The 13,269-nt window shown below is 35.3% G+C and overlaps 1 protein-coding gene across 1 annotated transcript in view; it reads right to left on the reverse strand.

Moving 5' to 3' along the window:
* Positions 1–10: 10 nt before the first annotated feature.
* Positions 11–13,269, reverse strand: part of ITGA4 (integrin subunit alpha 4) — a 90,659-nt gene continuing 77,400 nt past the window's right edge. The window contains 9 exon segments of the mRNA XM_033111967.1: positions 11–2,222; positions 2,839–2,958; positions 3,339–3,437; positions 5,861–5,980; positions 6,704–6,829; positions 7,656–7,763; positions 9,950–10,040; positions 11,954–12,043; positions 12,608–12,687. Of these exon segments, the coding sequence (XP_032967858.1) occupies positions 2,115–2,222; positions 2,839–2,958; positions 3,339–3,437; positions 5,861–5,980; positions 6,704–6,829; positions 7,656–7,763; positions 9,950–10,040; positions 11,954–12,043; positions 12,608–12,687 (942 nt within the window). The 3' untranslated portion in view covers positions 11–2,114.

Genomic DNA, 13,269 nt, shown 5'->3' on the forward strand with positions numbered 1-13,269 from the left:
ACAGGTAATATTAAAGTTTATAACAAATTTTATTTTAAACTCTGCAAAATATCTAACTGGGAGGAATCTGGTCCAGTAGAGAGCTGTGGTGGGCCTCTTCCTCCTGAAAGCCACGTCATCTGGCAAGATAGCACAATTGTTTTCAATGCATCCAGTAAAATTTGAAACGCTGTCATTTCTGAACAGGAAAGAACCAAATTTAAATTTCCTCAGGGATCATCCTTAGAAAGCAATTCTAAATTTGGGTTTGATTTTGCGCCAATGATTGTGTAGACATTCTCCTGAACTGCTTCGCTTTTTATAATGAAAAAACAAAAATAGCTTCTGCTGAAGAAAATGTGTCCTTGAAAGTATATAATTTCTGTTGGCACACACGGAGTTCCAGAGGTTTCCTGCTCATTGTGATTGGGTTTCACTGCTCAAATGTCTTCACAAATCTCTGTGCATTCCTTCCTTTCCAGCCACAAATCACAGACTGCAGGCTCGTGAATGGATAATTTACAGGGATTAGGCAGTCTGAGGAAGACGGCTGTTGGCAGGGACTTCATATGAAGAAATATTGTCCATAATAGTTAAAGACTGCCCTCTAATTTATCTATTTGATCACTTCCTATAACAGATTTTCAAAATTTGGCCGCAATCTTTGACACATATAAATACAGATTGAGCACAGTTCAGATGAAATTATATTCTACAATCAGCATGTAGTTCATATGCATGAATAAATATTACAGAAAGATCATATTTGTAAATGTAAAGGCATTTAAAGAAATTATTTAAATCCAGAAATTACTTCATTATACAAAACTTCTAAAATAACATCATCAAAAACATAAACTATTTCACTTATCACTAAAACATATAGAAATTTTGATGGTACATTTATATTCACTGGATACAAGCTAAACCTGTATTTTTCAATTTACAGTTAAATTTTGTTCTTGCATTTCCATGCAGAAGAGAATGTTCTTACAGACCTGAGGAAACATATTTAATATTTACATTTGAATAGAAAAGAATAACATTCAAACAAGTATTTGTGTATTGCTTAATTTGAAAGTATTTTACAATGTTTCAAATTTGTATGAAATATTGCCCCCTAATCATTGTCTTTGTAGAGCTTTGATTTTTAAAAACTATCGTGAGGTACAGTTTTCATATTTTACATATATCAGAGTATTTATACTTCAATTATCAGCTAGAGTGCAATATTCACAATCTGTTTCAGGGTATAAATTAAACTTCTTAAGCACTGTTGTTTTTAAAAATGAAAAATTTGACTAATGATGGATTTTTAAAATTTACTCCTGGATACCCTTGATAAAATTGTGTTACAGGAGGACTGTATAAACAACTATTCCTTTAAAAAGTTATGTATATATACAGAAAGAAGAAATCCATACCTGTATAAACAATAATTACCCAGAAGTCAGCCCATGAAGCGCAAACCAGTGTATAAGTTCAGTCTGAAGTTTTTTCTTCAGTCCTATAATATTCATAGACCACTGAATAAATGGTTGTTGATCAAAAGCCCATAGGAAGTATATTACAAGTAAAGGTCTTACAAAGGTAAAATATGCTTTAAAGTGACAATAGCCCTCTTTAATTCACTAGGAGATTTGGAAACAGCTCTTTGAGAAATTCTGCTAAATACTTTTAAAGAACATATTTCAAACAAGTCTCAAAGATGTATTAGAAATGAGTTATTACATATTCAGTGGAATTTATTTTACTGAAGCAAGCACATATGGCAAATATTTCCTTTAAAGGAATAATACATCAAGTCCAAAACTTCTCCAATTGAGTTGTTTACTTCCTCAATATGATTCAATTCAGATGCACTTGCAGGATATCGAGGGATTACTTATCTTGAATAAACTGAATGCTTTAGTGTTTTTCTATCCATTTAAGAACTGAAAGAATATCTTTGGATGTATTAAATGTTACCTTTGCAGTTGTTTTCTCTCAAAGAGGTAATCATTGCTTGGATTTTTCATTTGCATTAAGACATATGTCACAAGATTCTGAGTAAAATACATCATCGTTTCTTGGAAACACGAATTTCTTTATTATACCTGAGTCTGTTATTAGTTCTCTCATTTTGAAAGAACTCTTTAATCATCATCATCATCATCATTGCTTTTACTGTTAACGTAACTCCAACTGTCTCTTCTGTTTTCTTCTTGTAGGATGGATTTGTACTGTCTTTTAAAGAAGCCAGCCTGCAAATAACATTGCATAATCACTAGTGAGTAGTTATTGTACTCATCAAATCTATACAGTGAGTCCTCACTTAATGTAGATTGTTTCACTTAAAGTCATAGAACCTACGTATAATGAAAACAATTTGACCACAGGCTAATTGATATACAACAAGAGTTAAATTCTTAACCTTATAACGAAACAAACTTGAATGAAATGATGTTATTCGAGAACCTGCTGTTTGGAAAATATTGGGTTAAAGAGCTTTAATTATTATTATTACTGCAGGACTTCTCAGTGATACATGCACACATTCTCCAAAATTGAAATAATGTGCAGTGTCTCCAAAATGCTTTTTAAAAAATAAGTTATTTTCAACAAATGTTCAAACTATATAACACTAATTTTGAAAGATGTTATCTTTAAGAAAGCACATTTTTCTAGAAGGACTTTGATACTGAAGTTAAGAGAAACACAAGATTAGTCCTGTATATTCACTTAGGAATTTTAAAAGTTAACATTAAAAAATACTGAAATATTTCAGTCTAGTAACTTGGGAGTCACAAAATGGCTTTGAGAAATCAAGGATGGCATTTTCAGTGGTTGAACATTGGTAATTATTAAAGAAAAGCTTACCTTCCACATAACATATGAAATCAATAAAAGTAAAATAAGTCCAAGTAACAAGCTACTTGAAATAATTGCTATTGTGAAGTGACGTTTCGGTCTTTGATGATGTAGTCCTTCAAGCAGAATCTACATAAATTAACCAAAAATAAAGAATTGCCAGTTTAAAACCTTGCTCCTATTTCCTTTGAAGCCCCCTCTATGATCTCCAGTAGCATTTAGAACAATCCACCACGATGTCTTACAGTTCCAACACAATCGTAGGAAACCTTGGTAACTATTTAGAAGAAACAGTGGGCTTTAAGCCTATTCCTCCAATCCATGGTACCACATTCACCTCCTAAAAGAGCTGTGTCATTCCCTCCTTCCAGTTTTGGAAAATGCCAACTCTCAGTAAAGTATTTCAAGCCCTCTATGACCTAGTCAAAATCTATTTTCCTGATTAAACATCCTAGCAATATTTTCCCCCCTACAAATCTTAATGTTTCAGTTAAAAAAGGTAATCTTACATGTGCAATATTCTCATCCTTGTTAAGTTCAATAACTTTGGGATTTGGCTCTGGAAAAGCTGTCGCTCTTATTTCAAACTTGAGTGCTGAGGTCTCATCCTATTTAATAAAAGAAAGAGCATTGTAGCCTGATTCATAGTTTTATTTCATGAAGACATTAATAGAAATAACTTTTCATGATCCTTACCTACTATCTAGAGGTTTTCTCAATTTATTTTCCCATGTTCACCACTTGTAGTTAATTGCAATGCTTCCTTTGGTTCTAGAGGTACGGTCTTGGTATTAATTTATATGGCATCGTTTTTAAATATTTTTATTAGACATGGCTACTTTGCAGCTAACTTAATTTAAATATCATTTGTTAGTTACCAGTGTATTTTTCCCTGGATACTGAATTTTTATCCCCAAATAAGACTTTTTTCACCCGATAAACCTTTCCTAAAACTCATGATAAACCTTTCCTAAAACTCATTTTGTTTGGGCTTTTTATTTATTTTTTTATCTTTCTCTCAAATGGACAGTCATTTTCTTTTACTTTAAATTTATTGTGGTGAAATTGGTTAGTAAAATTTTATAGATTTCAAGTGTATATTTCTATAATACATCATCTATACATTGCACTGTGTGTTCTCCACCTACAGTCAGTTCTCCTTCCATCACCATAGTGTTGTCATCTTGCTGCTCTAATCAAATACATATAGTCTATTTAATATTGTAATGGAAAAATCTGGTACAAATAGTTATAGCATTCAAATATAAAATCAGTAGATGAACTCAGAGCTTTACTATCTAATACAGGGACTTTACAACCCAGAATTCACAGAGGTTGGGAATTTGTGGACGGGCTCCACAGCTAAGGACTTTTTGAAACTGTGCAAAATTGAGATTCTTTTTTTCATATGTGCATTCATTGGGGTAGATGAGAATATATTTTTGGGTCGGATTCTTAAAGAGCTCTGACTTTCAAAAATTAAAACTACTGTGTACAGGTTATTTAACATTTTGGAGAGAACACATAGAGTTTTAGGGCTGAAAATAAATTACATACATAGTTTATCTAGAGCAGTGGTTTCCAACAGATGATTTCATACCCCAGAGGACAGCTAGCAATGTCTGGAGACAATTTTGACCCTCAGGCCTTGGGAGGTGGTGCTACCAGCATCTAGTGGATAAAGGTCAGCAATGATGTCTAATATCCTACAGTGTACAGGGCAGCTTCTGACCACAAGGAATGACCTGGTCAAAAATGCCAATAGTGCCCACTGTTGAGAAACCTGGACTTCGAGCCTATGAGATGGCAAACTGCAAAAGTTTAAATAACTTGTTGATCCCATGACTTAATTGTTAGCACAACTGTAACTAAAACAGACATCTCTTACTTCCCTGTCTGGTGCATGTTCCTCTTGACCACCACGTGGTAATTTCAAATATTTCTCCAAACAAAACATAGCTACCATTTCATTTAGCTTACTAAGTGCCATGCACTATTACAGTCATACCTCGGAGGTCATGTGGGTTTGGCTCCAGACCACCACAATAAAGAGAATATTGCAATAAAGCGAGTCACACAAATTTTTTGGTTTCACACTGCATATGAAAGTTATGCTTACACTATACTGTAGTCTAGTAAGTGTGTAATAACTACATTTAAAAGATGTGCATACCTTAATTAAAAAATACTTTATTGCTAAAAAATGCTAACCATCACCCAAGCCTTTTGGAAAAATGGCACCACTAGACTTGCTGGATGCAGTGTTGCCATAAACCTTCAATGTGTAAAAAAAGCAATTATCTGCAAAGCTCAATAAAACAAGGTACGCCTGTACTAAATGCTTTACAAAACTCATTTAATCTAACATACCTGCAAAAGAGATATTACCCATATTTATCAGATAAGGAAACTGAAGAACAGAACTCCAGATAAAACAAATTTATCTCAAAATACTTTTATAAATATGTATAGTCCTTTCTAGGAAGAAGTCTAAAGTGTATTTAATTATCTTTTAACTCAACCTTTCAAAGTTCATTTTCTTAAAAGTGTTTTTGTTATTGTATATTTGTTTTGTTGTTGATAAAGTTTGATGTTTTAATTTGATTTTATGAAAGACCTAATTTTACTTCTTAGCTTTTACTTTCTTAGGTCAAGTAAGAAAGCATCATTTAAAATGCTTTGGAAAAAACTTTAAAATTATATGAAATGTGAAGGTAGCCAATTTCTTTAATTCAATCCAGGTTCATAAGCAGTTGGACACGTTTTCTAAAATAAACTTCTTAATGATTCCATAGTCTATTTTACAGTCTTACTTGTCTGTTTAATTATGAAAGCCATGTCATTTAGACAGTGTATTCACCGAAATAATAAATCGAAACAGTTTTAGCATTTTACTCCAAATTTTCCTCTCATAGTACCTTCTTAGTTTGTTGAATGCCTCCTTACCTACCGTCCTATTTCTACAAGACAGCTGAGTTTGCAGATTCTGTAGGAACCTCCGCACAAAGTTGTCACAGGATATAAGACTTACCATTTCTACAATGGATGGCCTGCCTTCCAACTGAATGTGAACACTCGCTTCTTTTCCACTTTCCATTGTCCCCAAATTGCACAAGAAACTTAAACAGTGTGGATCAGCTTTTATGCAGTACTTAAAAAGAATGCAAAAGAGCTACATTAAAATTTCAACATTTTCTTAAAAGATGACTAAAATTTTGCATGGAATGAAAAAATCTGCTCATTTATAAAATTTATCTTGCTAGAAACATGGACTTTAAAGAGCTGCTTTCATTAGTGGCATTTAAAAAATATCTTAAACAAAACACCAATGTTTGTTTTATAAATTATAACAAAAACCAAGTATTTGAACTGGAGCATGTGTTCTCATTCTTCTTATGAATGGAACTGCCTGGGATAGACTTAAAAGAAAGACACCTAATCACAATCTTGCTAAATTAAATGTTCTATGTTCATTGTAAAACTTGCATAATTTGAAGGGTAAGATTGCTTCGTCGTTTTTTTGTTTTGTTTTGTTTTTTCCTAAATTGACTAAAATGAAAAAAGTAAAAATTAATTTCATGACACAAAGGCTGTTCTGCTGAAGATAGCATCTTGGTCTCCTAAAGGGTCTGGAACAATGTCTGGCAGGCATAAAATGGGCATTTGTTAGATCAATCATGAAACTGTATAGTGTATATTTAATCCTAGGTCTATCTCAACTTCCCAGTCATGCCTGTTCTTCATATACAAGAATATTACCTGAACTTGTTTCTCTCCTACTCTCATCTAGCAGCTCAAACCCACTGATTCTTGGCTTTAAGTATTTCACTTCTGTATGTTAGAAAGCACTACAATCTGAAAAACTGAAACTTACCAACAGCCTCTTATCAGTCTTTGACAAGAAGTTGAGTATATCTTTCAGGGTCTCCATTACACCTTTTTCCTTCTCTGAGGAGCACTGTCTCTGATAATTTTTAAAATGGCATTCTCCAGTAGTAGTCTATGAACATAGCGAGAATAATTTTATCGTTCAATATTGGAAAGAACAACAAAAGCTGCATGGTTTTAAAAGTTCCAGTTGGTTACCTTTTCTAAAGTATATCAAGTACTTGTGAAATTGTTAAAATAATATTTTACAGATACATTTGGGAGAAATTAAATCAGTGCAGCAAAATCACAAAAACCCAGCAAAAATTTAGAGGGTTGGATATAGGCCCTAAACTGATCAAATGGCCTTGACCTTCCGGACATTAGGGCACTGTGAAAAATGGACATTTTGTCATTAGCCTGAAATTAAACATTTCTTGGGCTTTAGACATAAAACAATAATGTTGTAAAAGCATGTCCTACCATGTAAATCTGGAATTCAAGTAAGATTTAAAAAAATTAGATCTCAAACCTACTTGGTAGATTTATTTATTAATTGCTTTTCTTGAAACTGGGAGAATAAACCAATTCTGATGAAGTCATCAATATAAGAACATTAATTCTTAAGTAGTGATTTGAATATTCTTCCTTTTAAAAAGGATAAATTACTGATTTTTAAACAGTGGTCTCAAGTTTTATGGAGAATTCTACCAATTAAATTACTTTCCCAGGTCCGTATCCCAAAGCAAATGTACTGAAGATATAGAGCATAATTCTGTTATTGTCCAAGTCCAATGCAGAGATCCCACTGTAATCCTAGAGTTCTAATGCAATGTGTTCTATTCAAAGTATACTTAAATGCACAGCAAAGTCATAGCTCAGGGTGTCACCGAAATAAGTTAACAGAAAGCTCAATTTTAGCAATATTACTTACAATAAAGGGAGGAACGCATTGTTACCTGGACATCCAGAACGTTGAACAACTTATCAGTTTGGGGGATAAAAGAATTTGGTACCATTATTTCCACACTAACATTTGGAGCCACGCTATGGCCAGTGTTGATAACCTGATAAGGAAAAATTTTAAAACAATTTTTAAATATTTTTCATAAATGGAGGTATAGATATTAATGAGCTTTTCGGTGGACCCATATGTTTCCCGCAACATTTATAGTGGTGGAGGTTTGTAGTTGGCAGCTGAACAGTAAAAGGAGACAGAATATCTATAGTGAGAACTTTAAAAAGTTGGCTAATAATTGCAACCTCTAGTCATTATTCCCAGCCCTCTCCTTTGGTATTAATTAGGCCAAAATGTCCAGACTGATGTTTTATTGTAGAAATAGTCTAAAAAAAGAGACGTCAAACAGTATATTTGTATGGCACATGATGTATCTAAAAAAAACCATGCTCAATTGGTCCTGATAACTATCCCACAAGGTGGTCTGACATTTAATTATTTGCGAGCTCAGGAAAATGCTAAGAGGTATTAGTTAATGATGTGTCCAAGATGAAATTTAAAAAGTGGCAAGAATTGGGACCAAAACTCAGGTGTTCTAATTTTAAATGTTATGATGTTTTCAAAAATCACTCTGTGTTGAAGGGGTAATCATCAGCAGTAAGTGAATAAAACTGTATTTTATTTCAGGGTAATTATAATGCTAAGGCATTCAGAAAACGAAGGGGTAGTTTTTGGGATTTAGAGAAAATACAACAGGTTTTTAAATAATAATGCATAAGGGAATGATATTTCATTATTGTTGATAGATTTGGGGATTGCAGATCCTTGTAAAAGGAAATTGGGCCAAAATATTGCTTCCCTGAGAGTTTAACTATAAAACAAATAACAATAAATCAGAAAAGAAATGTGCCACAATTTATGAATGAAATAGCATGATTCACAGAGTTGGCAATAATCTTTTGAGTGCCTATGATATAGATAAAGGAGAATGTCCCTGGCTTTGGGACAGGTGGTAGTTGCTAGGCCAGACAAGGACAGGGTAGTTTCAAAGGCGATGTCACAATGGGTAACCGGCAGTGCCGAGACCTTTGGACGAGATTATCCTGACGCTAGCAAATAATCCTTCTAATCTATAATATTTTTCATCTTTGTTCACCTGATAACATTTAGGCCTCCAAAGGCATCATACTTGTACATAATCACAAAACCTACAGTCTGAAAGTATGTCCAGTCCAGTCACGCCATTGTAATTTAACTAAAATACTTGTTAACTATTACTTATAAATTAATAAATAGACATTCCAAAGTCCAGCTCAGTTTCTGTTTTAGTTTATCAAAGCACAAACCCCCACTGGGCTCCTGACAGGACCATTTCTTGGGACTTCAAAGGAGAAGGCTAAATTTTTTCAACACTACCCTATGCTAACAAAAACTTGAGTGTACATAGACTTAATAGGATTTCAAAATCATTCTTTTTCCACAGATTTGGGGGAGGGCCCAGGAATTTGCATTTTGGGTAAATACCCCAAGTGACTCTGATACACATTTTGAAAAGCGTTGCCTTTAAAAATATAATGTTCCTACTTTAGACTCACATTCTATACATGGTTATACAGCACTCAGAATATTTGGACAGTGCTTTTGGCTCAAAAAATATTTATGTGGTCATTATCTCCAATTATTTATTCATCAGAAATACCCCTGGTGCACCAAAAGTCTCAGTTGATAGAGAAATTTTAAAAAATTTATATTACTATATTAATACTTCTGGGTATTGATAGTACTTTTTATAAAGGTTATTGAATAAATGATGCATCCGTTGTGACAGGTCATATACCTATGGCTTGAAAGACTGACCAAGTAGACCGTGGGAGATAAGAGCTTCCTTGGTCATTTCAGACTTCTGATATAGCCTGACCCAAGAGGAGATTTCACTGATTTGCTCCTGAAGATGTCTTTCCCTGGCCTATCCTGTTTTCTGGATGCTCCTCTAGCAGATTCATTTCCTCCCCTAACTTTGCCAGTTTCAGGCTTTACCTCTGTTCCTACTTGCTTCCTCCAAGCTGTACTGTAAGGAGATGTGGGCTTGAGTAAGAAGGGTAAGACAAAGGGGAGGAAAGGAGCAGGAGGCTGAGAGGACAGGGCTTGAGTTGCCACGCAGCAGCCCCCGTCTCCCGCCAGCGGTGGGGGGCCCACGGCTGAGGCACGTCGCAGGTGCATGGTGTCTGCTCGAGCAATGCGTCAGTAACAGTCTTTCAATTTCCTACAAACATCAGCACAATCGTCTTTTCTTACATGGAAAGTGAAGTTCATTGTCTCTGCCATGCATGTTTCAGGCTCATTTTCCTCCTCTGATCCATATACAAATGAAGTTGGGTTTACAAACCTGATAGAAACAAACTCAAATTTAACTTTTTTTTTTCAGTGTTAACAATCTCATTCATTTATTCACAAGGTCCGTATTGGGCATGTATTAGGTGCCAGGTCGTGCTGGCCGCAAAGATGGCATATTCATAAGACACCTCACCCCACTCGAGAATTCGGTACAGTCTATTTGAACATAGTTAACTGTCTTTTTTTGATGACGTATTATAAACAGTTTTCCTCTATAATCTGGATTATAGCACATATCTTAAATGATAGAACATATATCATTTAAGATAGCATATATCTTAATTATGCTATAATCCAGACTATAGGTGCCTCCTAAGCACCATGAATACTTTTGGTTTCTTGGTAAGATAAGAATTTTAGTGAAAACGTAATGAAATTGGAAAGTCATGTGCTCTGACTTGGATGACAATACCTCTTCCCACCAATATCCTGTGCTTGCCTTCCCAGCACTGCCGGGCTCATTCGACTATGATTCATGTAAATTTGACAAATATGAGATAAATTCTTAGCTTTTCCCCAGGGCGCCAGTATCCTCCTATACTTCAATCTATCTTACCTATTTTTGAGTTATTTCTTCTCATCCCCTAATTCCTGCTGGCTACTTGTAATGAAACCCAAGTCTGGGGCACAATTCAAATACCAAACAATTCTGATGGTAAATTTTTTTGTTAGAATACAAGGTTTCCACCTTTTTACCTGTGATTAGACATATGTATGGTCAGTAATGAACTTTAGGAAAGACTTGTCTGGGGAAATTCTGACTCTACAAGTTGTGCATATTTGGCAGCAATAGTAGGAGGTAATGCTAATTACACATTACACAGGAAAGAAATTAGAAATATTCAAACGCAGATGTAGGCAGCTTAATAGTTGCGAGTTTTCCTTGTATAAAATAACAAGATGTGGATAACAGAAAGATAGGAAAACACTCATTACAGGAAAATCAAGGAGGGGATGTGACACAAACATTCAAACCCAGGAAACATGCTATCAGTTTTTCTTTGCTTCCCACTGACTCTAAGTCCTCCTCTCCCTTGAATGGCTTCCTTCATCCCACTGCTGGTTTTATCTCAAAACCTTGATAATTCCATCAGTTTCAGACACTGATATTTTGTTTTTATATAATTATATACAATCTTTATGGGTGGTTAAAAACGATCACGGATGATTTACATTTAGAGCAATAAGGAAAGCTCATCTGTCTATTCTGTATTTATCTTCAGTTGCTTTTAAAATGTGATTTTGCAGGTTAATAGCCCAATAATTTCCATAAAATATTCAAGTTTTACTTACTACTCCTTTCATTCTTCCTCCATACATCTCCTCCTTGAATCAGAGTCACAACCAATGACTAAAATTATGAGGAATCAGTGAATACCGGCTCGGGGGCCTTGGGTGAGCAACTCCATAATTCATGAGCATAAAGAGAGGAAAAGGGACACCCTGCATTCAGCTTCTCTCACATCTCAATCCATTTGCCACATAGGTAGACACGGGTTCTAGAGAGCAGTGATATGGCCAAGCGCATACTGCTTTAAACTTCACACTTGCCACGGCCACTGAGTATGATCATTTAAACTGCGTGCTGCTCAGCTCCCGGGCCCCTGGCCTGCGCTACGTCCAACTGAACGGCTGTACGTGGCCCTCTAGAGGCTTATCAGGCTCTTCCAGTAAGAAATCTCCCCCAGTGGGGCACTAGTTTGATGTGGTCTCAGTGATTATAGAGGGCATTAAAACAATGAACAGCTAGGCAAGGGACTGCAAGGTCCAGGCAATTGTTAAGAGACAGAAACAGCACAGGATCTTTTATACTTTTTTTAAAATATGGTTTTGACCAATAATGTCAACAACAATGGAATTTTAAATCAGCCCTCAACTTTAGAGGAGGCCTCAATATCTACTTACCCATGAAGAGTGAGCATGACTTCATACTTCAGAGGTATTGCTACAGTCACTTTGTTCTGCTTCAGATCGTCCATTTCCCCTTCATTATCACTACAGAAGCAAATAGAAAACACCCTGTTAGAATCCATTCAGCACAAAAATCACCTTCAGAGAGAATTACATACTATGTATACCTAATATACTTGGAGGTTGTTTAAATGATGCTTTTTTAGGGGAGTGGTCATGAAAGTGGAAGTGATAGTAAGAAATTTCAATGACAGGGTTGGCAGAAATTTGCTCTCATTATTTACATGATTATTTGCTTCTACTGTGTTTCCCCCAAAATAAGACCTAGCTGGATCATCAGCTCTATTATGTCTTTTGGAGCAAAAATTAATATGAGACCCGGTCTTATTTTACTATAAAACCCGGTCTTATATTAATTTTTGCTCCAAAAGACGCATTATAGCTAATGATCTGGCTAGGACTTATTTTCGGGGAAACATGATATGCTGGTTGGAGGTTTTTTGTGTTTGTTTCTTAGATCACAGAAGAAAACTTTTCTCCTGCCAGCAATGGAACACAGCTCCGTGGTTCCACTAAGGTTCCCCTCCCCCCAAGAAAGTCAGGGCTCCATTTCCTTTAGTACAATTATTGTTTCCCAATGAAACATACCAGGCGGCATGCACTGTGACGTTGAGATCCTCGTCTGCTCTGCTGAGTGAGCTTGCATCCAGGAGAAAGCTAATATCTATCTGTAAAACACAGAGAAGGAAAGCTCAATTTTAAAATTATTTAAAACACATTTTTTGAATAATCTGAATTTTAATTTTCCTTAAGAGTTGATCTGCTGTGGAATGTAAATTTGTAACTCTATTCTAGAGCACAGGCTACTCATCTCTAAGGCAGTGACCTATGAGGATGCTATTGGGTTTGTGGTAATTTTAAAGCACCAGCATTTCCGTAAGTGACATTCAGAGACAAAGCCTCCTCTAAATGTAGTAAAGACAGCAGGTCCAGACTGACAAAATTAGAGATGCTTTAACAACTTGAGTGGGGACTCTTGCCAGAAACACCTTTTTGTATAGCAGAGGTAACATGCCTGGCAGATAGGGCCACCTGGGATGGGGCGCGGTGGGGTGGCGGGAGTGTTGGGGAAGAGTGAAACAGGGGAGTGGAATTCTGACAGATACATTCACAGGCCCATCTTGACAAATACAGTTTTTACATTTGTACTTTTTTTCACAGTGAACATTGCCCAGCATATAAATATAATCTCAAAGATCTCAAGCCCATTTGGTGTTGGTTTTATTTCATTGCTTATTTACCCTAGGCAA

Source organism: Rhinolophus ferrumequinum, chromosome 8 (genome assembly GCF_004115265.2).
Source record: "Rhinolophus ferrumequinum isolate MPI-CBG mRhiFer1 chromosome 8, mRhiFer1_v1.p, whole genome shotgun sequence".
Lineage (NCBI taxonomy): Eukaryota > Metazoa > Chordata > Mammalia > Chiroptera > Rhinolophidae > Rhinolophus > Rhinolophus ferrumequinum.